The sequence below is a fragment of the Hylobates moloch genome, unplaced genomic scaffold (genome assembly GCF_009828535.3).
Source record: "Hylobates moloch isolate HMO894 unplaced genomic scaffold, HMol_V3 SCAFFOLD_5, whole genome shotgun sequence".
Lineage (NCBI taxonomy): Eukaryota > Metazoa > Chordata > Mammalia > Primates > Hylobatidae > Hylobates > Hylobates moloch.
In genome coordinates this window covers 22,949,598-22,976,360 of record NW_026652280.1, presented here as the reverse complement: position 1 = coordinate 22,976,360, position 26,763 = coordinate 22,949,598, and the positions used below count along the sequence as shown (strand labels likewise).

The 26,763-nt window shown below is 41.5% G+C and overlaps 2 protein-coding genes across 5 annotated transcripts in view; one reads left to right on the top strand and one right to left on the bottom strand.

Annotated features, from left to right (window-relative positions):
• TXNL1 (thioredoxin like 1) overlaps nucleotides 1-3,627 on the bottom strand; it is a 35,855-nt gene extending 32,228 nt beyond the window's left edge. The window contains exon 1 of the mRNA XM_032152213.2: nucleotides 3,313-3,627. Within this exon, the coding sequence (XP_032008104.1) occupies nucleotides 3,313-3,410 (98 nt within the window). The 5' untranslated portion in view covers nucleotides 3,411-3,627. The remainder of the gene's footprint in view (nucleotides 1-3,312) is intronic.
• A 14,887-nt stretch (nucleotides 3,628-18,514) lies between these two features.
• WDR7 (WD repeat domain 7) overlaps nucleotides 18,515-26,763 on the top strand; it is a 376,679-nt gene continuing 368,430 nt past the window's right edge. For 2 of the 4 annotated variants that reach the window (XM_032152211.2, XM_032152210.2), the window contains exon 1: nucleotides 18,515-18,736. The gene's annotated coding sequence lies outside the window, so the exon portion shown is untranslated. Of the gene's footprint in view, nucleotides 18,737-18,902; nucleotides 18,976-26,763 lie in introns of all 4 variants that reach the window. The other 2 variants (XM_058438304.1, XM_058438305.1) reach the window with 2 other exon arrangements.

Genomic DNA, 26,763 nt, shown 5'->3' with positions numbered 1-26,763 from the left:
TCACCTGAAGCCAGGATTTAGATCAGCCTGGGCAACAAAGTGAGACTTAGTCTCTAAAGCAAAAAATAAATTAGCGGGCAGGGTGGCATGTGTCTATAGTCCCATTTACTTGAGAGGCTGGTGTGGGAGGATTGCTTGAGGCCAGGAATTCGATGCTGCCGTGAGCCATCATCTGAAAACTGCACTCCAGCCTGGGTAACAGAGCAAGACCCTGTCTCTAACAAATAGGAAAAAAGAAAAGCAAACAAGCAAGCAGAGATCCCTGTATAGCAATATCCCCTAGCAGCATTATCCACAACAGCCAAAGGAAGACACAACTGGAATGTCCATCAAAAAATGAACGGGTAAACAAAATCTGCCACATAAATAAATGGATTATGTTATGCAGTTATAAAGAAGAACGAAATTCTGAGACATACTAAGATATGGATGAACCTTGAAAATACTATGCTAAGTGAAGTCAAAAACAAAAGGACAAATATTGTTACGATTTCACTTATATTAGGTGCCACAAACTGACAAATTCATAGAGACAGAAAGCAGAATAGAAGTTCCCAAGGAGGTAGATGGGGACGGGCAAATTACTGCTTAATGGGTACAGTTTTGTCCCTTTGGAGAAGTAAGGATGGGGAGTTATCCTTTAATGGATACAGAATTTCTGTCTAAAGTTATAGGAAACAGTGGTGATGGTGGCACAACATTGTGAATGTACAGTCATGTCTGGGTATCCGGTGGATTAGTTTCAGGACCTCCAGCAAGACACTAAATCACAGATGCTCAAGGGCCTGATAGAAAATGACATAGTATCTGCACATAACCTACGACCATTCTCCCATATACTTTAAATCATCTCTAGATTACTTATAATGCCTAAGGTAAATGCTATATAAATAGTTGTTATACTGTATTGTTTAGAAAATAATAAAAAGAAAAAAGGGTGTACATGATCAGCACCAATGCAATTTTTTTCTCCAAATATTTTCTATCCGCATTTGGTTCAATCCATGGATACAGAGGGCTGACTGTCCTTAATGCCAATGAATTATACTCTTACAAATGGCTAAATGGCCAATTTTGTTATATATATTTTATCATAAGCCACTAAAGATTCTTACACAGAACAATCTATGTATCGTTTTAGTAAAATTTAGACTGAGAGTGGATAAAGCATAGAAGTTAAAAAAAAAGAAAAAAGGTTTAAAACAGGGTTGAAAAGGAAATGAAATAGGTGCTGGAGAAACTATGCCCTCAGTCTAAACTGGGACAGCATTAACTTTGATCTAAGAAGTTTCTTACAAGATTTTACTGAATACAGTTGTTTCTGAGTCTAATACTGACCCCTCATATACATAATTCTGGGGCCCTATTGACAATGAGTTTAGACAGGATGTATTAATGGCCAATAAGTTCGAGGAATATTAAAGGTAAATACAATAATCTTACCAGATTTGTAAACGTAATATAAATATGCTTTTGAACTTACTCTAAATCCAAACATTAATTTTCCCTCAGTTTTTACAAAGAAAAAAAATTTTAATTCCACTAAAATATCTTTTTAAATGTAACAGTTCTTTACCAATCAATGTCTGCAGTTATGCTTATGCTTAAATGACACCACATTGATAGAAAAAACCTTCCTTCGCAGCAATGTTTCCCCAGTTTTCTCACTTCAATCAATATTTATTTATTATTCTATTATCTCTCCCACTGCTATGGTAAGGGGGAAAAACAATATATCATTGAAGCACAAAAGTATAAAAGCTTCGACGGGCCAGAATTAGAAAAGTGAACTAAAAGTGAGGTGAGGTTCCTTATTGAAATCATTATCTTCCCTTTTCCACTGTGGCCTAGATACTTAATGTACTGCAGGTATTCCCCTATTATTAAGAATACAGACATTACAAAATTGCTAAAAATGAGAAGACACGCTTATAGAATTCTAACATTCCCTTTAGGTGTTTTTATATATATGACATCACTTATCCTTTTAAATTTAGTAAATGCAAAATTCCGCATATCATATGGGTACTCTAGTCCACCATATGAAATGCAAGGTACTATCCTTTTTCAATTCGGTTTAAGACAGACTGGTCAAAAAATAAGTCTTAACTTGCTTTCATATCTATCTGCATCCATTCCTTAAAACGATACAATCCTTATGCCACCATTTATATACTCAACATTTAGTGAACCATCTAGTAGAAACTTTGTTTTTTGCTCTGAAATTCAAAATGGAATTTTGTGTTTATATGGTTATTTGGACAAGAAAGAGTGTTACATACAGTGATACCAGTAGTAGACTGCTCCAAGTTAGATGTGTAAATAACGCCAAGGGGTCAAGGAAAATAAAAGCGGAAACTTCTCATACTTCTAACTAAATACTATCGACATACACAAGGAGAGATCTGTGAAACACACACACACGCTGAAATCTTGGTTCTCAACGCCGAGTTCCAACATGTCATTCTTATACAGGAACTTTATTACACATCCACTATAAAAGGTCCACCTGTTCTACGACCTATAATTTTGTTGATATTTACGAAAGACAGTTAACATTTTTCAAGATCCCTGTCCTCTTAAGTGAAAAAACAAAGCCTGGTCAAACTAAGACATCCGGCCAACTGTCCACCTGAAATATATTATATATGTACTGTCATGTGTGACCAGTTGCAATCGCAAACACAGGGGAGCCTAAGCTACAAGTTAGTGGCCGAACGAGGAAGAAAAAAGTTTAAATAATTTAAAAAGCACCCTAACCCAACGTTAACTTAGTTCAAAATGCATTAGTAGAAATTTAGGACTAACAGCTACGCATATTAGTTGGATCGCCCCATCTGAATCTTCAAAGGCTTTAGAGAGATGTAGGTGGTGAAGAGAAACAAAGTGTTCGGTAAATTAAGCTTTTGGAGCTCTGGAGATGCAAATGACAGCTGGCTCCGCAGGAAGAAGGGTCAGGCTCAGGCAAGGGTGAACTCTTGCCTGTTCAAGTGCGGAGACTCCCACAGGCTGGAACGAATAGGGGCGGGCCACCCCCAAGACCAGTTTGTCAGAGAATCGAAAAGGAGCAGGTGAGGAATCTCCTGAGCTGGAGAAGCCGGCCAACCAGGCCTCCGAGCCCGTCTAGGAACCCCTGTGCATAAATGGAGGTTCACAACCGAGAAATGAGGCCTAATTCCAGCAGCTCCTGGGGCTGCGGCCACTGCCGGACACTCCGGGGCAGCAGACGGCTAGGAAACCAGGGCCAACGAAGAGTGAAAGGAAAGCAAGGAAGGACAGACGGGGACCCACAGAGCTCGAGCCTGGCCTCACCCTCTCATGGTGAACTTGACCACGGCGAGTCTGGAGCCCGCGCCGCTCAGCTCTGGCTGGAAATCCGGGTCGCTCCCGACGGGCTTCACCCCCACCATCCTCACAGACAGCACGGCAGGGTGGCCGCGACGCCACTGGCTTCGAAACTGAAGGAGAAGACGATCTGGGAGAGGAAGGAGAGACGCTCAGGAAGGCCGAGGCCTGGACAGAAGAGGTGGCGACCACGGCGTCTTCTCCCGGGACTCTCAGTGCCGAGTCACGCCAGGGAGCTGAGCGGCCGAGGGGGCGGGGAGGGATGGGGGAGGGGAGAGGAGAAGGAAGGGAAGGCGTGCGGCACCCAGCAGCCACCGCGCGGCAGGGCCGCCTGCGTGACGCCATTTCCGCGCCGTTCGGTTTGGTCTTCACCGCCCAATCCCAAAACGCGAAGCGTAGTCCCACCCTCGACTGAGTAGCCTCGCGTTACCTTGAGCGGCGCAGGCGCAGAAGCAGACGTGTAGAGGTCACGTGCGCAGGCGCGGACTGAGATCCAAAAGTTGGCGTATTCATCTGCGTTTCCCAGATCTGAGGCTTTTACCGAGGAGGTTTCTGAGTTCTAACTGTGGAGAGGGAACTCGTTTTACTTCGGGGTTCTTAGCTGCTGTCAGGGCACCCACTGGAAGTACTTTGAAGATGCTCCTGTACTGTATTCGGGGCAGGTCTACACACAAGACAAAATAAGGTTTAGGAATATTTATTAACAGACTTAATTACATATGGGGCGCTTTCTGTGCAGTCATTCAGAAAGTATCGTGCACTTGTCTTTAGGTTTTGACCAAAAAGATGAAGACACTATCCCTCCTTTAGGAAGTTCACGGTCTAGTGACCGACGCAGACGGTAATTTGAATAGGAAGCTGTGGAGACTAACGAGATGGAAGGGTGGGGCAGGGTAAACTTGCTAAGAATCTGACTCCTGGATTGAATCTTGAAAGAGAAGCAGGGGTTAGATGGATGGTGAGAGATAATATTCCAGGCAAGGGGACCACTAGGTGCAAATGCGTGGGTTGAGAGGGTGGATAAGAAGAATAGCTAATATTTACCACATGATGTAGCACGCAAGAGGTAAGCTCTTTATATGTGTACTAGCTCGTTTAATCCCTCTGAAGTAGGTTCTGTGATTTCATTTCAAGTCAAGGCAAGCTAACGCCAGTGTACTCTTTTAAACGTTAGGCTAGGTGGCAAATTATTTGTCTTTGGATTTAGCTGGGGAGATGAAATTGGAGGGAAGGCCGAGGTCAGATAATGTCTAGCTAAGGAATTTGGATTTTGTCGGGAAGAGAATAGAAAAATCACTTCAGGGCAATTTTGCGATTACAAGTGTGGTGAAACTCCCGTCTCTACCAAAAATACAAAAAATTAGCCGGGCGTCGTGGCACGCACCTGTGGTCCCAGCTACTCGGGAGGCTGAGGTGGGAGGATTCCTTGAGCCGGGGAGGTCAAGGCTGCAGGGAGCCATGATTGTGCCACTGCACTCCAGCCTGGGCGACAGAGCCAGACCTTGTGTCAAAAAAAAAAAAAAAGAAAGAAAAGAAAAAGTGTCTTTAGAAAAGCCCTCAGGTAGCAGCAAGGAGGATGGAAGGCAGTGAGATCCATTTAGGAGGATACTGTGGTGATCCAGGAACTAAATTAGGAAAGCATCTGCAGTGGAAATGAAGAGGAAAGGACATGTTTGAGAAACAATTATTGGTCCAATTAGTGAGATGACAGAGGAGTTTAAGATAACTCAAACATTTCAATCGTGTAGCTTTTTAAAAATGAGTTAAAATGCCTGTAGGACATCCAAGTGAGAGATATAGTAGATGGTGAGAGGGACGAGCCTGGAACTAAAGAAAAAGGACTAGGATGACGTTACAGATTTGAGAGTCATCAGATTGGGTGATAGTTGAAGCCCAGGACATGTGAAAAGAGAAAGCTAAAGGTGTTGCAGAAACATATTAATATAATTAATTCTTAACTGAACCCAGCCACACTAGAGGCACAGTAATTACATTCCTTTTCATGTGATATCAGCACATTGTAATGGTTTTAATAGACAAAAGTCCCCATAATAAATATTTGCTTTTTTTTTTTTTTGAGACAGAGTCTCACTCTGTCGCTCAGGTTGGAGTGCAGTGACACAATCTCAGCCCACCACAACCTCCACCTCCCGGGTTCAAGCGATTCTCCTGTCTCAGCCCGCCCCAGGTAGCTGGGATTACAGGCACACACCACCACGCCTGGCTACTTTTTTGTATTTTTAGTAGAGACGGAGTTTCACCATGTTAGCCAGGCTGGTCTCAAACTCCTGACCTAAGGTGATCCGCCCGCCTCGGCTTCCCAAAGTGCTTGGATTACAGGCGTGAGCCACCGTGACCAGCCTTGCTACTTAAATTTTATGGCCATGCACAAACTACTAACCTCTCAGAACCTCAGCTTCCTTGTCTGTGAGCCTTGGATTAATAACACCTGCTTTCTAGGATCGTGGTGGTAAAAGGTTATATTGGATGATGTTTATAAAGAACCAAATCATAAGACACTTGATAAAAGATGTTTATAAACAGTAGTGTCTATTCAGCTAGTCAGCTAGGGTTGCTATAGCAACTCAGTCTTTGGCTATAATGATACCAAAGACTGAGTGACTTAAACAGAAGAAATGTATTTCTCACAGTTCTAGAGACTGGGAGTCCAAGATCCAAGTGCTGCTGGTATTGGTTTCTCCTAAGGCCTCTCTCCTTCACTTTTAAATGGCTGCCTTCTTACTGTGTCTTCACATGGCCTTTTCTCTGTGCACACACACACATGCACATACAGTACTAGTCTGTTTCTCTTCCTTACAAAGACACCAGTCCTATTAGATTAAGGATCCACTCTGATGATGTCACTTAACTTTAATTACCTCCTTAAAGGTCCTATCCCCACTTAGACTCATATTGGGGGTTCGGGCTTCAACCTATGAATTTGGGTGGGGTGAGGGAGCACAGTTTATCCAGAACAGATGGATTATTATTATTCCCAACTGTCCTTCCAGTTTTGCCCAAGAAGCAAGTAGAAGTGGTCTCCACTACAGCAGCTATAGTAGATATGAAGGGAGGAACAGGGCTTATGAAAACAAGATAGATTATAGATTCTTGAGAAGCAAGATGAAAAGAGGCATTTCAAAAGTTAGCTCTGATAGAGACACCATGTGTCCCTTCAGATCTACTCTCTACCTTTCTTCACTCTGCTCCCAGCCCTAGGAACCTGCCTACGTGGACTGCATCAATAGGATTCTCTGTTGGAGCTTCTTAAAGAGATTGGAGGGTAGAAGAAAATATGATCCAGTTAGTAATTCCCTTAGCTCCCTTCCTGCTGTGTTGCCACAGGTTGTCTGTGTCTCCACCAAAGGCCACAGCTCTTGTCATACCATTACCCTCTTTGGGTTCCTGCAAACACTGTCTTCTATTGTCTCTGTAGATATGGAAGTAGAAATCACTCCTGGCTGTTGGTAGCACCAGGATACTAACAGAGAAACTCTGGGCCAGTCACCTAGTATAAGGAAAATGGATGTGATTTGGTCAAGAATAGGTGGAGGTAAACATCCTGTGTGACTCAGTGAGTTTGGAGCACAGGCGCATAACTCCACTTGTTATATAATCACAGCTATGTAGCTATAACATGGGGAGGCTCATTGCCTGGTTTGGAGGCACTATTGTGCCTCCAGTATATGCTGTATGCTGCACTGTACATACAGCACAGCATGGCTCGGCTCATGCCCAGAGAGAATTAAGCTGCTGACCCTGTAAGGGAGATCTGGCCTTACAGACCAGAGAATGTAGCTGCAGGCGTGGGAGCGGCAGAGCCGGAGCAGGCAGCCTAGACAGAGACACACAGTGTAAGAGAGCTGCTGAGTAAAACCATCTTTCACTGGCCTATGGCCTCCCGAGTGTTCTTTCAGCTATCTGCCACCCATCCACCCACTCCCTTCAGACATCAGCATGGGCTGGAACCAGACACTGGGCGTGACAGCCTGTTAATGCTACCTAGACCTGACTAGACAAGATAGTACTGAATTGGATACTTCACATAAAGAGCAGAGACACTTGCCACTGTAATCCCAAGGCAGGCACCCATAGGAAACAGACGTACCTGGAAGCCATATTTCCTAAATGGACTTCCTGGGCTTATAGCATGAACTATCTCCAGCCACCTAGCACTAGCCTAATTGGTAAGCCCAGATGCCACCAGCTAATGGGCAACATCCAGAAACTTCACTCTCCTAATACCAATAAGGATCCTTTGGTTTAAAAAGAACCACCCTGCCCACCCAGAGCATAGTTGTGTGATGAATCTAGTCCCCTACTTTACAGTTAAACTTTTCTACTCACTGCTCAATCCTTGCTGTCATTGTCTTTATTTTCTCTTTAGCAACACCATTGCTTTTTTGGGGGGATGGGGGGTGGGACAGAGCCTCTTTCCTTCTGTCACCCAGGCTGGAGTGCAGTGGCGTGATCTTTGCCCACTGCAACCTCTGCCCCCAGGATCAAGCAATTCTCCTGCCTCAGCCTCGTGACTAGCTGGAATTACAGGCAACTGCCACCACACCAGGCTAATTTTTGTATTTTTAGTAGAGACGGGGTTTTACCATGTTGGCCAGGCTGGTCTCCAACTCCTGACCTCAACTGATCAGCTCGCTGTGGCTTCCCAAAATGCTGGGATGACAGGCGTGAACCACGATGCCTGGCCCACCATTACTTTTTTGATTTTCCTAAACTCTATCTACATGTTTGTTAATACTCCCCTTACCAAATTATCCTCAATTACCCATTTTGAATGTGCTTTTTCCTTTTGTGACTCTGCCTGATATAAAAATTTAAGAATTGTTTAACACCAGGGAAATTGGAGGTTAGAGGATTAACATAGCAGGCTAGAAATAAATATAAGAGAGTTTGCTGCATAGTGGTCATAGATGATACCACTAAAGTAGATCATAAGGAAGTATACAGAAAAGCAAAGAGTTACAACAGAAATTTAAAGACAATTACAAATAGGGAGTAAAATGAGAAAAGTTAGGAGAAGCAGAGAATCAGGAGGACTATCACAAAAGTAAATGTCAAAGACCAAAAGGATGAAAGCTGTGAAATGCCTTTGAGTGTAGCAAGGGAGTCATTGGTTTTTATCTGAACAACCAGCACAGTTCAGTGAATTAAGATTGGAATCAGCTCACTGACAACCACAACAAGTTCTTCAGAACCTCCAGTGTGGTAGGCACTGTGCCATAACCTCAGATGTTAAAGATGATTATTACATGTTCCTGTCCTTCAGAGTATACACTTTTGTGATGGCTCCATGTCCAGGGGTATGGGCTAAAATGGAAGGCATAGACTTGTGATCAACCCAAGTTGCTATATATATATATATATACACACTCAGTATGTGTGTATATATATATATATATTCAGTATGTGTGTGTATATATATATACTCAGTATGTATATATATGATTGAATGTGTTCAATTTTCAAATTCAAAGCATACAACTAGACAGAGTTTGGAAAGTATGAAGCAGGATTTCCTCATATATATGTATATACATATATATGAGTAAATATACTTACATAAAATTTAGCATTTTAACTTTTTCTTTTTTGAGACAGGGCCTCACTTCATCACCCAGGCTGGAATGCAGTGGCATGATCATGGCTCACTGCAGCTTCGACCTCTTGAGCTCAACTGGTCCACTTGCCTCAGCCTCTTAGGTAGTTAGGCTGACAGTTGCATCCCACCACGCTGAGCAAATTTTTTATTTTTTTTTGTGGAGACAAGATCTCACTTTGTTGCCCAGGCTGTTCTTGAGCTCCTTGAGCTCAACTAATTCTCCTGCCTCAGCCCTGCAAAGTGCTGGGATTACAGATGTGGATCACCGCACCTGGCCCATTTTAACCAGTTTTAAAGTGCACAAGTCAGTAGCATTAAGTGCACTCACTGCTATCCATTTCCAGAACCTTCTCATCATCCCAAACAGAAACTCTGTACCCACTAAATAACTCCACATTTTCCCATTTCCCCATCTCTGCTAGCCTCTAGTCTACTTTCTATCTCTATGAATGTGCTTATTTTAGGCACCTCATGTAAGTGGAATCATATGGTTATTTGTCTTTTTTTAACTGGCTTCTTTCTTTTTCTTTTTTCTTCTTCTTTTTTTTTTTTTTTTTTGAGAGAAAGTCTTGCTCTGTCACCCAGGCTGCAACCTCTGCCTCCTGGGTTCAAGCAATTCTCCTGCCTCAGCCTCCCAGGTAGCTGGAATTACAGGCATGCACCACCAAGCCCGGCTAATTTTTGTATTTTTAGTAGAGACAGAGTTTCACCATGTTGACCAGGCTGGTCTCAAACTCCTGACCTCAAGTGATCCGCCTGCCTCGGACTCCCAAAGTGCTGGGATTACAGGTGTGAGCCACCACACCCGGCCTGGCTTATTTCACTTAGCACTATGTTTTCAAATTTCTTCTATATTATAACATATATCAAAATTTATTTCATTCCTTTTTAAGGCTCAATAATATTCCATTATATGGGCATATCACATTTTACTTACTTATTCATTTGTTGATGGACACTCAGATTGTTGCCACCTTTTAGCTGTTGTTGACAATGCTGCTGTGAACATTGGTGTACAAGGATCTCTTCAAGTCCCTGCTTTTCAGTTCTTTTTGGTGTATACCTAGGAGTGGAATTGCTGGATCGTATGGCGATTCTGTTTAACTATTTGAGAAACTGCCAAACTGTTTTCCGCAGTGCCTGCACCATTCTACATTCTTACTAGGAATGTATGAGGGTTCCAATTTCTCCACATCCTAGCAACAATTGCTAATTTTAATCTTTTTTGATAATAGGCATCTTTGTGAGTGAGGTGATATCTCACATTTCCCTGATGACTTAAGATGTTAAACATCTTTTCATGTGCATAATGCTTATTTCTTTTATTTTCTTTGAAGAAGTGTCTGTTGAAGTCTTTTGCCCATTTTTGAATCAGGTTGTTTGTTTTTGCTGTTGGGTTGTAGGAGTTCTTTATATATTCTGGGTATCAATCCCGTATAGAGTAAATTACTTTCAGATATTCCATTCTATGGGTTGTCTTTTTACTTTCTTTATGGTGTCATTTGATGCACAAATGTTTTAAATTTCAATGAAATCCAACTTACCTATTTTTTCCTTTTGCTGTCTGTGCTTTTGCTGTCATATCTAAGAATTCAAGCTAGGCATGATGTTACACACCTGTAGTTCCAGATACTTGGGGGGGCTAAAGTGGGAAGATCACTTGAGCCCAGGAGTTTAAGGCTGCAGTGAGCTAGGATTGAGCCACTGCACTCCAGCCTGGTGTAATTTGTGTGATATTTATGTAATACAAATATTAAATAAAAAGAAAATCCTGCTTCATAATTTCCAAATCCTTTCTAGTTGTATGCTTTGAATTTGAAAATTGAATATATTATTTTCCCAGGTGTCCCTAGGTGGCGCAATATATTTTTAGTCAAAAGGATCTCATTTCCCCTTTGATAGCAAGTGTCTCTTTAGATGCCATCAAGTCTCCAGATGTACCATTTATCGCGCTAACATTATATTCTTTAGTTTTGGACACTAGGCTATGCCTTGGAGGAGAGGGTTTCCTAGGAAGCTGTAGAGTATTCTATCACTGTCACAAATCTCCTGGAGCATACTACAGAAACTAACTGGCAATTCTCAGAGTCAGTTCGGGTGTTTGCCAAATATGTAAAATAGTTTTTTCTTCTGAAATTTATATCTGATGTCATTAAACTGCTTAGAGTTTCTATTAAGAAGCCCAGATATTTAGAAAAATATTTCTAACACCTCAGCCTCTGAAATAAAAACAGCATTTTAAATTTTATTTTAATTTTTTAAAAGAGTATGTTGAGGGTTTTGTCTTGGTTCAGGCTACTCTTAACAGAGTACCATGGAGTTGATGGTTTAAACAAACATTTATTTCTCACAGTTCTGGGGACTGAGAAGTCCAAGATCAAGGTGCTGGCCCAAATCCTGTGTCTGGTGAGGGTTCTCTTGCTGGTTTAGGAGGGCTGTCTTTTTGACGTATCCTCATACGGTGGGGAAGAAGTGGGTGAGAGAGAGAAAGAGTGGAGAGGAAGAGGGCAGGCAGGAGAACAAGTATTCTCTCTTGTCTCTTCTTTCATAAGGGCTCTACTCTCATGACCTAGTTACCTCCCAAAGGTCCCCATCTCCAAATCCATCACACTGGGGTTTCAATATATGAATATTGGGGGATATGAACATTTAGTCTCTCACATTATTGGAATTAACTCTTTGGAACTCAGAAACTACACAAAACTAACAATCTGTGTTTTCATTTAATCATTAGCTGTAAAAGAGCTCTTTTTGCTTGTGGTATTGTAGATATTGTCTCCTAGAAAAGACAGGCAAGGAAGGAAATGATAAAATTATTTTTTTCTTTTTTTTTCTGAGACAGGCTCATGCTGTTGTCCAGGCTGGAGTGCAGCGGTGTGATCTTGACTCACTGCAACCACTGGCTCCTGGGTTCAAGCGACTCTCCTACCTCAGCCTCCCAAGTACTTGGGATTATAGGTGCATGTCACCACACCTGGCTAATTTTTGCAATTTTAGTAGAAATGGGGTTTCACCATGTTGGTCAGGCTGGTCTCAAACTGCTGACCTCAAGTGATCCACCCACCTTGGCCTCCCAAAATGCTGGGATTACACGGATGAGCCACTATGTCCAGCTGATAAAACTCTTAACAGAAGCTTCACTTTATTCAAAGCCCTCTCTCAAGCATGCCCTTGAGCAAACACACACATAACACATACACACACTCATCGTTCGGTCCATTCTTAAGTAGCAGATATCTGAATATCTGAGTACATGTGAGGGCCAGATACTGAAGAAATCCCATAAAAGTCAAATGTATGTTAGTGGTTTCTGTACAATAAGGAAGTGGCTTTTCACACAATGTTAAAAACAATATTTCCCATCAAAATTCAGAACATTAGTATTACCAGGTCAGTAGGAGGATCAGCCCCACAGCAACTGGTGGAAAGCACCAGGTACATGACTCCTCACAGTATGGGCCTGCCTGTCTCCCTGCCTCCCTGCCAGACGGAGTAACTTGACCACAAGAACCAAGTCTCTGCATTTTCTGTATGCGTAGCTCAGCATAGTGCCTAAAACCACTGGATGGTGAATAAGTGACTTTTTTCACCTTGATGAATTAGAATTAGAAGTAAAAGAATGTACTATTTCATGCAGATGGAAGTAAAGTTAAGGTAGCTATTGCCACTGTCTTCCTTACCTCAGATTATCATGGAGCAAATGCTAGGCATCTGACAATTTTATCTATAAATATTTCAGCCTGCACATCTGGAAGATGAGGAATCCTTTAAAAACATAACCAAAATATCATTATTACATTCTAATATGTTAACAAGGCTTCTTTAATATCGTTAAATATCCACTCAGTTAAAATTTCCCATTTTTCTCCTCATTTATTTTATAGCTTACTTGAATCAATATCAAAATAAGACATATGCATTGCATGGGTTGATAAGTCTTATGTCTCTCTTTTATTAAAAATCGGTTTAATCTTTATTTCTTTTTTTCCAACTTTTTATTCGGAAAAAAAAAAAAAAAAACCGAAAGAAAAGTTGCAAAAGTACAATGACGGCTCCTGATTGTCAATTGTTAAAAATGGTGTCATGGTGCAGGCTGGGTTCTCTGGGAAACTGATGCTGACATGGAGTGAGGAGTCCAAAAGGTTTATTTCTCTCACATCTGTGAGAGGAAAAGGGAGGAAGCAGGATTGGGCTGAGGAAGCGAAAAAGCAGATCTGACAGTCTCTACTAACCCAAGAGGGAGCTCTAGTACAAAGATTGCCTGTTAAAAGAGTCCCCCGTGGGAGCAGAAATTCCTATGCCTTGATACCACCCCCTAGAACAGGGGCCCAAGAAGAGTGTGCCCTGGACTTTCCTCACCCTGCTCAGTCATTCATCAGAAGCTGCCCCAAGATTAGTGTGATCTCAGCTGGAAAGCCCAGGTGACGCCAAAGAAGCTAACAGCAAGAGTGTGAGCAAACCACTCTCCTTGCAGCTAGGAAGTGGTTCTTTCTTGAAGGGGAATCTGGGTGGTTCTTCATGTGTCTCCCACAGTCCACTATTTACACAAAAATGAGTCCCCTTCTCTACACAGGTTTGGGGAGCAACTCCTCCAGGTTTCTGGTCATCCTCTCTTCCTTATGGGAAACCTAGAAGAGGGAGGTTAGCAGATGATCTACAGCCCTGTTGCTGCAGTTGGTGATCAGGGCTACCACTAGTACTCATCAGCTCCTCCTTCATTATCTATTCTAGTTTTCCCTTGCTAGTCTTGCTGGTTTGGTGAGGGGGGCTGTGAAAACCTCATTTGTAAGGAGGTTTAGCACCCCAAACCTTATCGCCTTCACTCCTTCCTAAAAGGCCTGAGTATGGAGTAACTAGAGATGTTTCTAGAAAAAGACATTTTGTTACTTGGAAAGAAATGGTTTGAATCATGGAAGTCATGAGACAGGAGACAAAGAGAAGTATCAACACTTGACTTTTATGTCATGTGAGAAAGTGCAAAAGGAATCTCTTAATTGCACGAAACAGTTTTAATTACACAAAAATCATGCAAAAAACCCTTATTAAGCCTCTTTGCCATTTGGTATTAAAATAAAGCCATCGACCATGATAGGACTTTTCTGGGAGAGGGTCCAGGAAGGAAAGGGGAGTATTAGCTGAGTACTAGGCACCATGGGGAATACCAAACTAAGACTGAAAACCTCAATGAGAAAAAAATAACAGCACACGTGAAGTGATCAGAAAATAACAGTAGCAATAAAGTCACTGTTAGACCTCCCTCTTTTGAAATTTGTAAAATGGAAGAACAAGCCTCCTTGCCTTTTGCAGAGCTAACCTGGAGCTTAAGAAGTCTAGAAGGTACTGGTGTGCTATAGGGTAATTTCCTACTAAATTCTCAAACCCCTGACCTTGCGATCTACCTGCCTCGGCCTCCCAAAGTGCTGGGATTACAGGCGTGAGCCACTGTGCCCAGCCTGCTACTAAATTTTAAGGACAGAGTAGTATTTAAGTTTTAAAAATGCCTCTAAAGCCGGGTGTGGTGGCTCATGCCTGTAATCCCAACACTTTGGGAGGCCGAGACAGGCCAATCTTGAGGCCAGGAGTTCGGGACCAGTCTGGCCAATAGAGTGAAACCCCATCTCTACTAAAAATGCAAAAAATTAGCCAGGTGTGGTGGTGTGCACCTGCAATCCCAGCTACTCGGGAGGCTGAGGAAGGAGGATTGTGTGAACCCAGGAGGTGGAGGATTGTGTGAACCCGGGAGGTGGAGGTTGCAGTGAGCTGAGATGGCGCCATTGTACTCCAGCCTGGGTGACAGGGCAAGACTCCGTCTCAAAAAAAAAGCCTCTAAAATGATGAAATTCCTGACTTTATCCTGTGGGTCTCATTTATGATTCTGTTGCAGTGATAACCATACATTTTTGGTTACAACAACAATGACGACATCTCACTTGTCTCCTTGCCTCCCTGTATTTCCCACCTAATTTACATGGTACATTGCTGCCAAATTAATATTTGTGGCTGGCACATCTTAAGTGACCCCGATGAGTCACACTCTTGTATAATCCTTTCTGCTTGGGTACAGATAAAACCCGTGACTTACTTTAACCAATAAAATATGGCAAAGGTGATGGCTGTCAATCCCTAATTTAGGTTATCATCTACATCCATTTCCATATCTATATCCATGTCCATATCCATGGCTGTATCTACATCTATGTGACTCCTTTCTTGTGCTCAGTAGAGAGATTCTCCTTGCTGGCTTTGAAGGAGTATGCTGCCATGTTGCGAGAGAGCCTTTAGTAAGGCGCATGTGGTAAGGAACTGTGGGTGGCTGCTAGGACCTGATGGCCACTTCCAGTTCAGAGCCAGTAAGAAGCCAGGGCCCTTAGTCAGACAGCCACAAGGAACTGAATGAGCTGACAGGAGTTTGGAATCAGATTCTTCCCTAGTTGAGCCTCCAGATGAGAACTGCAGTCTGGCTGACATCTACTTGTAGCCTTGTGAGAGCATGAGCACAGGACTCAGCTGAACTGTTCCTGACCTCCTTGCCCATGGAATGTGAGGCAATACATATGTGTTGTTTTAAGCCACTAAGACACTAAGACTGTGATAATTTGTTGTAAAGCAATTTTAAAAACCTGAATACCATGTGGTTAGGAAAAGAGCTATACTATTTATTAGTCAAAAGTCTTCGATTACTTTTCATTGTCTTTGGAATAAAGATCAAAAAGCTTATATGGCCACTAAAAGCCTCTTGTTATCTGACATTATTCTGTTTTTCCATGTTACTTTTTTATTACCTGGTCTAGGCCCAATGTGATGAAGTCTCTATCAACCCACAAGAGAGCTCCAGGGCATAGACTGCCTGTTAAAGGAGCCCCTCATGGAGCAGAAACAGCTAAGCCCTGATACCACATTTTCCCATTTCACCTACTTCATGTCCCTTGTATTTCTTCCAAATTTAACTTTCTATTTATTGCATATATTCATGTTTTACATTTCAATGCTGGTGACAAAGTTGTTTTCCTTTCCCAATTCTTATTCCAAATCCAATTTTTCTAGACTTCAATATGACCTAATGTGATTATCCTTCCTTACCCCAACCTAGAAATAATTCATCTCTTTTCTTCCTTGCTCCTTATTTGGCATTTCTCATCCTGCAATATACTATAGCTTATCTGTCTTGGTGGACATTTGTCATTCTTTTTAGCTTTCCAGCATCCAACACACTTTCCAGTGTTTAGGGAATTCCCTACCTCTTGCATCTCAGTGGGAAGCAGAGCCTGCCCTCATCCATGGAAGCCGAATATGTCAGATTCTCCCTTTCTCAGCTTCACCTTCAGCTAAGGCTCAATAAATATATGTTGAACTGAATTTTTTAGTTAGTCAAATCTGTTAACATTTTTGTATAATTCTTTTAGATGAAAGGAATAAATAATTTATTCAACTAAATATACTGAAGGTCAGCTTACTGAAGACACAAATCTTAATTTTCAGGAAGGTTATATGTAAAAAAGATGTGTGTGTGTGTATATATATATATAAATGTGTGAATTTTCTGAACTAGAGCATTTTATTCATTAATATTTGAATATTTATTTTAGTTCTGTGGCTTAGGAGATTCCATATACATATAGACTTTGGCAATAACTTTTATAAACTTGGTAGAGAGAGGCCAGAGAGTGGTAATTATTTGAGAGCTTCTCATTAATCTTCCTATTAACCTTTGCATTTTTAGGAAGTTATTTGAAACTTATAGTAAGCATTCAATAAATATTTGTTGAAGAAAAGAGTCTTTGGGGAAGATATCCTATATCCTATATATTTCCTTCACAAACCCAACAAGATTTAATGTAGCCTAAGATTGTCCTATGATAACCACTCTGTGCTTCCCACGTTTCCACAAAGTTCTTATAAATTGTAAAAAGGATTATGAACTTAATGGTGTAAATGTATTCATCATCACAACAGAGGAAGTGAGTATGCTGAAGCCAGCTGGCTAAGGAATCAATTTCTTCTATTGGGCATCATTCTTCTCCCTCTACTCACGTGATTGATTGCAAGGCAGTTAAAAGTAGAAGAAAAGCATAGAATTCCAATTTGCAGTACAAGAAAATCTCAGAATTATTGATTTTCAAGTGTTCTATTGACTTCTCTAGTCAACATTAATTTAGTTTTTCTCATTATGGTAGCAGCAGAGCTGGTCTCTAAAAATAAACAGAAACAACATGTAAGAAACAACACAGTACAGTGCAGTAGTTGGATGTGGAGTGAAGGCACAATGGGTAAGCCACCCAGGACACTGATGGGTCTGTGATGTGTTGCTGGGGGAAGACGTCTATACTGGAAAGAAGGACAGGTAGTGGTTTGCCATTAGCAGAAACAACCAATTGTTGACAGGAAGCCTTTTGACCAAACCAACACTCAGCATACTTTTGGCAAATTAGCAAGGAAACTATCCATCTGAAAAAGCTGATTTTGCCCTGTTCTGTTTCCTTATTCTATGCTCCAGCCCCTGTGCCCAGTAGGATTTAGCTATGCAAGGTGTTTTCCAAGGGCCAGCAGCCATGGACATTGCCTGGAAGCGTGTTAGAAATGGAGAATCTCAGAACCCACCCCAGACCAACTGATTCAGAAATTTATTTTAACAAGATTCCCATCTTATTGGTATATGCACACAGTAACTTTTGAGGACTGTAACAGCATTCAAACTTAACTTATAAATCCACCAGTGAGCCTGTAAAGAAAAAATAACGCCATGGGATGATCATCTTTTGTATCTTTTTAACAAAACTGACCATTGGCCACAGCATGGCACTTGTTTTCCCCTTGGTTGCCACTCATTCGTTTATTCAACCAATATTTGACAGAAAGATGGGCAGGCGTAAGTTATTAACATTTATTAAGCTCGTTTAATTTCCTAGACATCCACAAGGTTATTATCCGTATTTTGCAAATGGGGAAATTTAGAAGAGAGAATGAAGAAGAAGCAAAATGCCCAAGACGACACTAATGGTGTGCAGTGGAGGAACCGGGATCTGAATATACGCCTCTCTGAAGGCAGAGCTCACACTCCACCACTCTTTGCCGCCCACACGGATTCAGTATATTCATCCCCTCTCCTCTGCAGGAGTACTGCACAAGGTCAGACTTCCTCTAGTGGAGTGGCAGAGTTCGTCTATGTCTGACCCTCTGTGTCCGGGCCAACAATTAAGTTCAGAGGCAAAAAGGAAACAGCAACTGACATTTCCAGGCGTCTGGGCCGAGTGATGGGGTCAGAAGTGTAAACTTGCGCAACATCCTGGTCCCAAGAAAAACCTACACTTGCTACTTCATCCTTCGCTCCATCTTGGTCCTCCCAACTGGCGAGAGGACAGCCTAGACCAGACATCCCACAACCAAGATGGCGGCCGTGCACTCCTTGCCCACAGCTGACCTTTTCTCCACCTTCGGTCTCCATGGTAACGCGGCCGGCTCAGGCCTTGCATGTAGGGAAATGGTGAGTCTTTCCCGCCCCCTCATTTTTGCGACAGTTGCAGCGAAAGTCACGGCAGTTGGGGCTGGTGTCAACTGATTTACTGCAGTGGCGGCGGCGGCGGCGGCGGCACCGGCACCTTGCAGTCTCAGTGGGGAGACGGCGGCTGGATAGCGCTTGGCGCCCCACGGGTTATCCCAGCAGGATCTGCGCACCCCGCATCCTCGGTAGTTCCGCCCTATCCTTGTCCTCCTTGGCTGGGGCGCCCACCGGCGGTCTGACAGGCTGCATCGCGGCATGAGATGAAGCTGTGACAGGTAAGGGGGCTTTCAAGCTTCTCCATGGGAAACCGCAGGGCGGGATGTGCTTGCACCGTGGAGATCAGGGGTCGGGGGTCAAAGGTCACAAGCCCGCTCTAGCCGGGGGCGGTGCTAGCTGTCAGATCGCTGCGGCTGCAAGCTCTGCTCCTTGCTTCGCCTGCAGGTCGGGCCCAAAACCAGGCGCCGTTGCCAAGAGCTTGGGAGCCCGCCGGGGGTCTTTGTGGCTCCCTTGCCTGGTGAGTGATATTTGCTACTTGTGACAGTTGCTTTGGTCTTGAGGTGGGACTGCCTGGCTCCCAGGTACAATCTAAACGGGATCAGGTGGTTGGTGATGATCGTGGGTGGTTACTGACAGCAATTTTGGGCGATGTGCTTGCTTTTGGGGTTCATATAGTCTTTCCTTTCCTGTTGGTACTACTTTTGCCCATGCCCAAGGTACTGATACCACTGTTAGAATTTCATTTTTGAGATGCCACCTGCCAGTTCTTATCCCTTTGCCCTAGTACTTGTCTGAGTGGATACCAGTCACTCCCGTTCACTTAGTGATGGGTCCCAGCGTTCTGAAGCTATGTTTGAAGTCAACACTACCCTTTGATTCAAAAATTGCCGTTTTATGTTTTTGACCCACTTAGTATGTCACTTTTTGAGGCAGAATTTGCTGGGTTAGATAGTCTGAAACTAGGGAAGCTACCGTTGCATCACAGGCTGCATTGATATTGTTGATGCTGCTGAATTTAGGGTTCGGTCAGTAGCAGCTATAGCTTCCCCTCACTGTAATATTTGCCATGAGACAAAAAAAGGCAGACTGACTCTTTCAGATGTTTATGTCTTAGGATTTTATGGGCAAGGTTGCAGGAATTGCCTGTTATATGAAAGAAATTAACTGAGGTTTTGACATTTTGTTAAACAAAAATTTTAGTTTGACTCTGCTTCTTGCTTTATAAACAAACTCGTGGCTGTATGGTCAGCTTAAAAGTGAACATGTGTTGAAATGCCCTCATTATTATAAAGAATAAAAAATTGTCTAGTTCCATCCAGATCAATGCATATTAGTTATTATAAATTGGGAAAACGAACCACTATAAATATAATTAATGCTTTATTATTAATGTCAATTAGGGATTATGGTAGAAAAATTCATTTATTTTACTGCCAATCCTTATTTTAAGAGTTTCAGAGAAACACTTTAAGAGAAAAATAAGAGTATGCCATTTATTTTTTCTTATTGCCATCTGTAACTAAATTTTAAAAGATCTCGGTGACTGGGTGAATCAAAGGGACTGGGCTTGGCTTGGTTTGAATATCACTGTAAGAATTTAACTTAAATTTTAGGGGTAGTGACCCTTGTATCTTACAGTTTCCTTTTATCTTTGATACATGTTCTGTTTTGAAGTTAAAGGAAGTTGGGTGGTTTCTCCATGTAACACATTTGGCATTGAAAATCTTCAAAGTAGTGAACTTGTTTTGCGCTTTCTTCGTGAGAAGGGTAGGATGACATTTAGCTTTAGTGGTGTGATGTTTGTTAGATGTATGAATCCTTAAAGTTCATTTTGGACCTCAGGTGCATAGGATGGAGTTAATCTTACTCAATTCAATGGGCTGTTCAAGGCATCTCCCCTGCCTGCATTTTTCATTCAGTTTTTTTTTTTTTTTTAGATGGAGTTTTGCTCTCATTGCCCAGGCTGGAGTGCAATGGCGTGATCTCAGCTCACTGCAACCTCCCCATCCCGGGCTCAAGCGATTCTCCTGCCTCAGCCTCCTGAGTAGCTTGGGATTACAGACTGTGCCACCACGCCCAGCTAATTTTTGTATTTTTAGTACACATGGGGTTTCACCGTGTTGGTCAGGCTGGTCTCGAACTCCTGACCTCAGGTAATCCACCTGCCTTGGCCTCCCAAAGTGCTGGGATTACAGGTGTGAGCCAACACACCCAGCCTCATTCATTGTTTTTTATTTCTAATTCCCACTCTTTTCTCTTGCGCATCAACCCATTTGCAACCATTCTGTATGATGTGTATTCTTCTGTTTGTATGTGTTATTAAATATATATTGTTCTGGGTGCCCACATTTTTAATTTATAGAGATGATATCGTGCAGTTTTTTTGTCTCACTATTATGTTTTAAAGATCTATTGCGTTGCTGTTCTTTGCTTCCAAGTGCTGCACAATATTTCAGAATGTACATCTACTACAGTTTATCTGTCTACTCTCCTATTTGTAGATACCTATGTTATTTTCATTTTCCTACCTCTACAGATAATACCATGATAAGCATACATTTTAGACCTCTGATACTTTCATTGAGTTATAGATCCATATGCGATTTCTGGATCATTTGGTTTTCATATATTTTATTGACGCACCACCAGATGGTGTTTAGAACAAGCAGCAATGGTCTATACACCTGCAGGAAGCTCGTGAGGGTTCCTTTATCTTTGTTTCCCCACAAATGCTTGGTTTTATTCAGTGCTCCAATTTTTCCAGACTAATAGATACAAAATTAAATCTCATTTTAAATTACATTTCACTATTACTAGTGAATCCGAGCATTTCTTTATTTTTTTGAGATGGAGTCTCACTCTTGCCAGGGTGGAGTGCAGTAGCGTGATCTTGGCTCACTGCCATCTCTGCCTCCCAGGTTCAAGCAATTCTCCTGCCTTGGCCTCCTGAGTAGCTGCGACTACAGGCACGCGCCACCATGCTCAGCTAATTTTTGTATTTTTAGAAGAGATGGAGTTTCACTGTGTTGGCCAGGAGGGTCTCGATCTCTTGACCTCTGCCTGCCTCGGCCTCCCAAAGTGCTGGGATTACAGGCGTGAGCCAGCGTGCCCTGCCAAATCTGAGTATTTCTTCATATGTGTTTTATCTTTTTGAATTTTTTGTTTGTGAAATTGCCTGTTCATCCCTTCACCCATTTTTATTTTGGGGTTTCAGTTCTTTCTTGTTGATTTGCAGACATTTCTTGTATTTCATAGATACTAGTCATTTAAGTATTACAAGTATATCTGTTCCTAATCTGTTATTTGTCTGTAATCTTTTTCATGATGTTCTTCATTGAACAGAAATCTTATATTTTGATATAATCAAATTAAAAAATCATTTGGCTGTATGGTTTGTATTTTGGAGGTTTTGTTTAAGAAATCTTTCCCCAGTGCTATGCCACAAAGTTACTCTGCTATGTTATGTACTGCTAAATTCATAGTTTTCTTTTTAAACTTATTGGTCTTTAATACATGCAGAGTTTAACTTTTTATGTGTCACAAGTTTGTGATCTAGTTTATTTTCCATGTACTGTGCCAGTTTTCCTGGCATCTTTCTTCCCTTTTCCCATAGATATGGTGTCACACTGTGTATTAGGTGCTCATGTATACTCTGAATATTGAGTCCTTTCCTTTGGTTTGTCTGTTCTTGCCCTAACACCATACTGTTTTAACTCTATGGTTTTGTAGTAGTATGTTTTCTCCCCCTATATAAATAACTCTTCCCATTTATTTTGTTTTAGCTTTATTTTGATATAATTATAGGTTCATAGGAAGTTGCACAAATAGTAAAGAGAGGTCTGGTTTCCCCCAGTGGTTACATTTTATGCAGCTTCACCCAAGGAATTTCCCTCAATAGTTACATTTTATACTACTGTAGTACAATATCAAAACCAATAAATTGATTTTGTACAATGCCTGTGTATAGTTCTGTGCCATTTTATCACCTGTGTGGATTCCTGCAACTACCTCTGCAATCAAGATACAGAGCTAGCCTGACGTGGTTGACCATGCCTGTAGTTCCAGCACTTTGGGAGGCTGAGGTAGGCAGATTGCTTGAGCCCAGGAGTTTGAGACCAGCAGCATGTCAAAACCCTGTCTCTGGCAAAAAATACGAAAATTAGCCTGGTGTGGTTGTGCATGCCTGTAGTCCCAGCTACTTGGGGGGCTGAGGTGAGAGGATCACCTAAGCCTGGGAATGTTGAAGCTGCAGTGAGCTGTGATTATGCCACTGCACTCTAGCCTGGGACAGAGTAAGACCCTGTCTCAAAAAAAAAAAAAGAAGAAGAAGAAGATATGGAACTATTCCATCACTACAAAGATTTTCTTCATGTTACCTCTTTCTAGTTTCATCCACCTCCCTTACCCTCACCATCCCTTAATCAGTTTAATCAGTTTCTATCTCTATAATTTTGTCATTACCAGAATGCTATATAAATGGAATCCTATAGCATGTAATTTTTGAAACTGAGATTCATCCAAATTGTTGAATGAGACAGTTCTTGAGATTCATCAACATTTTTGAATGAGACAGTTCTTGAGGTTCATCCAAATTGTTGCATTTATCAATAGTTTGTACTTCTTAATTGTTGAATAGTATTCCATGGTATGTATGTATCCAAGTTTAACCGTTCACCTGCATATCTGGGCTGTTTTTAATTTTTGGCTGTTACAGATAAAGCTGCTGTGAACATTCTTGTACAGTTTTGTGTGTGTGTGCGTATGGATTTAAATTTTCACTTTTTGGGGGGATAAATGTCCAAGGACATGGTTGCTGGATGGTATGGTAAGTGTATGTTTAGTTTTTGAAGTAACTCCCAAAGTGTTTTCTGGAGTGGTTGTACCATTTTACATTTCTACCAGGAATGCATGATAGATTGCATTTCTTTGCATCTTCACTAGCATTTGATACTGTCACTATTTTTTTTTTTTTTTTGGAGATGGAGTCTCGCCCTGTCACCCAGGCTGGAGTGCAGTGGCTCAATCTTGGCTCACTGCAACCTCCACCCCCCAGATTGAAGCAATTCTCCTGCCTCAGTCTCCCGAGTAGCTGGGACTACAAGCGCATGCCACCATGCCTAGTTAATTTTTTGCATTTTAGTAGAGATGGGGTTTCACCGTGTTCCCCAGGCTGGTCTCGAACTTCTGAGCTCAGGCAATCTGCCCACCTCAGCCTCCCAAAGTGCTAGGATTATAGATGTGAGCCACTGCACCCGGCCACTGTTTTTTTTTTTTTAACTGTTCTGATGTGTGATGATATCTCAGTGTGGTCTTAATTTGCATTTCCCAAATAGCTAGTGATGTTAAATATCTGAAGAGCACTTTCTCTCATCTTTGCCCATTTTCAAAGTTTGCCTCAGCTATTTATGGATTTTTATTCTTTCCTATGTATTTTAGAGTTAGTTTGAGTTTCTAAAAACAATACCAGTAGAACTTTGACTTACAGATTTATTTTGAGGAAAATCGATATCTTTATAATATTAGACATTTTATCTGAGAACATGGAATGGTCTTTCACTTATGACTTTGAGTAAAATATTGTGGTTTATAAAAATACTGTGAATGTTATACTATTTTTTAAGTAGATTAGTGCTGATACAAGATTGATTTTCATATATTGATATGATACCTTTGTCTTTTTGTGTTCTACTAGACAGAAATCAAAATTCATAGTGTAAATCTTGAAGTAATTTTAGTGTGTGTAGAGTGAGGCCTGGAACTATGTAGTGCCTTTATTCTTGGGTTTATCTGTTACATCTCCCTGTGACAGTTTTTTAATTTGTTGGGACTTTTTTTTTTTTTTTTTTTTTGAGATGGAGTCTCACTCTGTTGCCCAGGCTGGAGTGCAGTGGTGTGATCTCAGCTCACTGCAACCTCCAACTCCCAAGTTCAAGCGTTTCTCCTGCCTCAGCCAACCTAGTAGCTGGGATTACAGGTTCCCGCCAGGACACCCGGCCAATTTTTGTATTTTTAGTAGAGATGGGGTTTCACCATGTTGGCCAGGTTGGTCTCAAACTCCTGACCGCAGGTTATCCTCCCACCTAGGCCTCCCGAAGTGCTGGGATTACAGGCGTGAGCCACCATGCCTGGCAATTAAATTATGGAGTTAGTGAGGTTTGTAGGTTCTGTTCTCATTTTTGTCCATTTAATTGATGCACTTTTTAAAGAATTAATAGTCTTACATATGTGCATGCCAGTGATCACAGGCAAAATCAACTGAGAGCTATGGATAGCTCAGTGAAATTCTGTCATCAATAAGAGGACACCTTATGTTCTCACTGACAGGTACTATGATAGTAATGTTAACTTACAATTTGAATTCCATCCATATGGTTCACTTGTCTTTGTCTGTATCTGATACTTAAAGCTACTTTGCTGAATACAAAAGAACACAATTATGTTGGAAGAAGAAATCCTACATCATGACTGCATTCAGAAAGTCCTTACGGGTCCAAGGAAATTTTGACTTCCTTTCTATTAAGGAACATATATTACATTCACGAAGTATTTACCATTTTAAATAAAATTGGATTTTTTTTTCAAAATATGTTGGTGAGTTTAATGAAATTACAGGGGTTTTTTTTTGGCTGATGATTACTTGAGTTAGTGGGAGCCATAAAATGTTGGAACAACGAATGTTAGGGCACTGGTCAGTTTAGGGGAGGGAAGATTTCTGAAGTGCTAAGCGTTATTCTGTAGGGTCTTTAAAATATAACATTTCTGGAGATATGTGACTTTGTTTTTTTGTTTTGTTTTTGACACAGAATGTCGCTCTGTTGCCCAGGCTAGAGTGCAGTGGTACGATCTCAGCTCACTGCAACCTCTGCCTCCCCAGTTCAAGCAATTTCTCTGCCTCAGCCTCCCAAGTAGCTGGGATTACAGGTGTGCACCACCACACCCAACTAATTTTTGTATTTTTATTAGAGACAGGGTTTCACCATGTTGGCCTGGCTGGTCTCGAACTCCTGACCTCAAGTGATCTGCCTGCCTCGGCCTCCCAAAGTACTGGAATTAGTCATGAGCCACTGCGCCCAGCCTGGAAATACATGACTTTGAAAATGCAGTCTCCCATTCAGCTTAGCAGTTGTAATTTATGACCCTTCAAGCTCACCGAAGATAGTTTTTTGCACATCAGGTTTTTCTCTGAATGTTGATAGTTGGTATATGTCAGTGATAACAGACTGATAGAGTGAGCCAGTTACCTTCTGTTTTCACATTCAAGTTTATTTCACATTCAAGCTATCTTCCTTAAAGGCTCTTCTTTTTTCTAAACGTTTCAAATACAAATAAACAGTATAAACTTCCATTAGTTGGAGCAAAAAATTCACACGAATGAAATATCACTGTACTTACTTTTTTTTTTTTTTTTTTGACGACAGAGTCTCACTCTTTTGCTCAGACTGGAGTGCAGTGGCACGACGATCTTGGCTGACTGCAACCTCCACTTCCTGGGTTCAAGCGATTCTCCTGCCTCAGCCTCCCGAGTAGCTGGGACTACAGGCGTGCACCACTGTGCCCAGCTAATTTTTGTATTTTTTTTTTTTTTTAGTAGAGACGGGGTTTCACCATGTTGACCAGGCTGGTCTTGAACTCCTGACCTTGTGATCTGCCCGCCTCGGCCTCCCAAAGTGCTGGGATTACAGGCTTGAGCCACCACGCCTGGCCCACTGTACTTACTTTTAAGAAACAGTGTTGTGATTAATTACTAGGCCTTAGTGACTGTAGTAGTGATTATGTCAGCTAATTTGCTTCATAGGCCCTAAGATATATTTTGCTGTGTATATGTCACGATAGACTAAAAGAGGCAGGAGTGAAAGTAAAACCTGTAGCTGGGGAAAAAACAATAATATGTTAATGACATTTTGATTAAGGAGACTTGTATTAATTGTTGACATTATTATAGAAGAACTAATTGACAAGAAACTCCCCTGTGAAATCCAAAACATATAAAATCGGGATATACTTTAATTTGCTGATGGGTGCAACTTTACTTAAACCAACGCAAACATATTTCATTCACTAGTTTGTTTATTTATTCAAGTATTTGGATTCCTTCTATGTGGAAAGAATTTTAGGCACTGGGAATACAATAGAGAAGAAACCAAACACAGATCTTTACCATCATAGAACATACAGCAGGAGAGGCAGATGATAAATAAATAAAACATATGGTATGTTAAATGATTGTAAGTGTTTTGAGTGGTAGATTTTGCAATTTATGACGGTCAGGAAACCCTTCACTAAAAAGGTAATATTTTATGGAGAT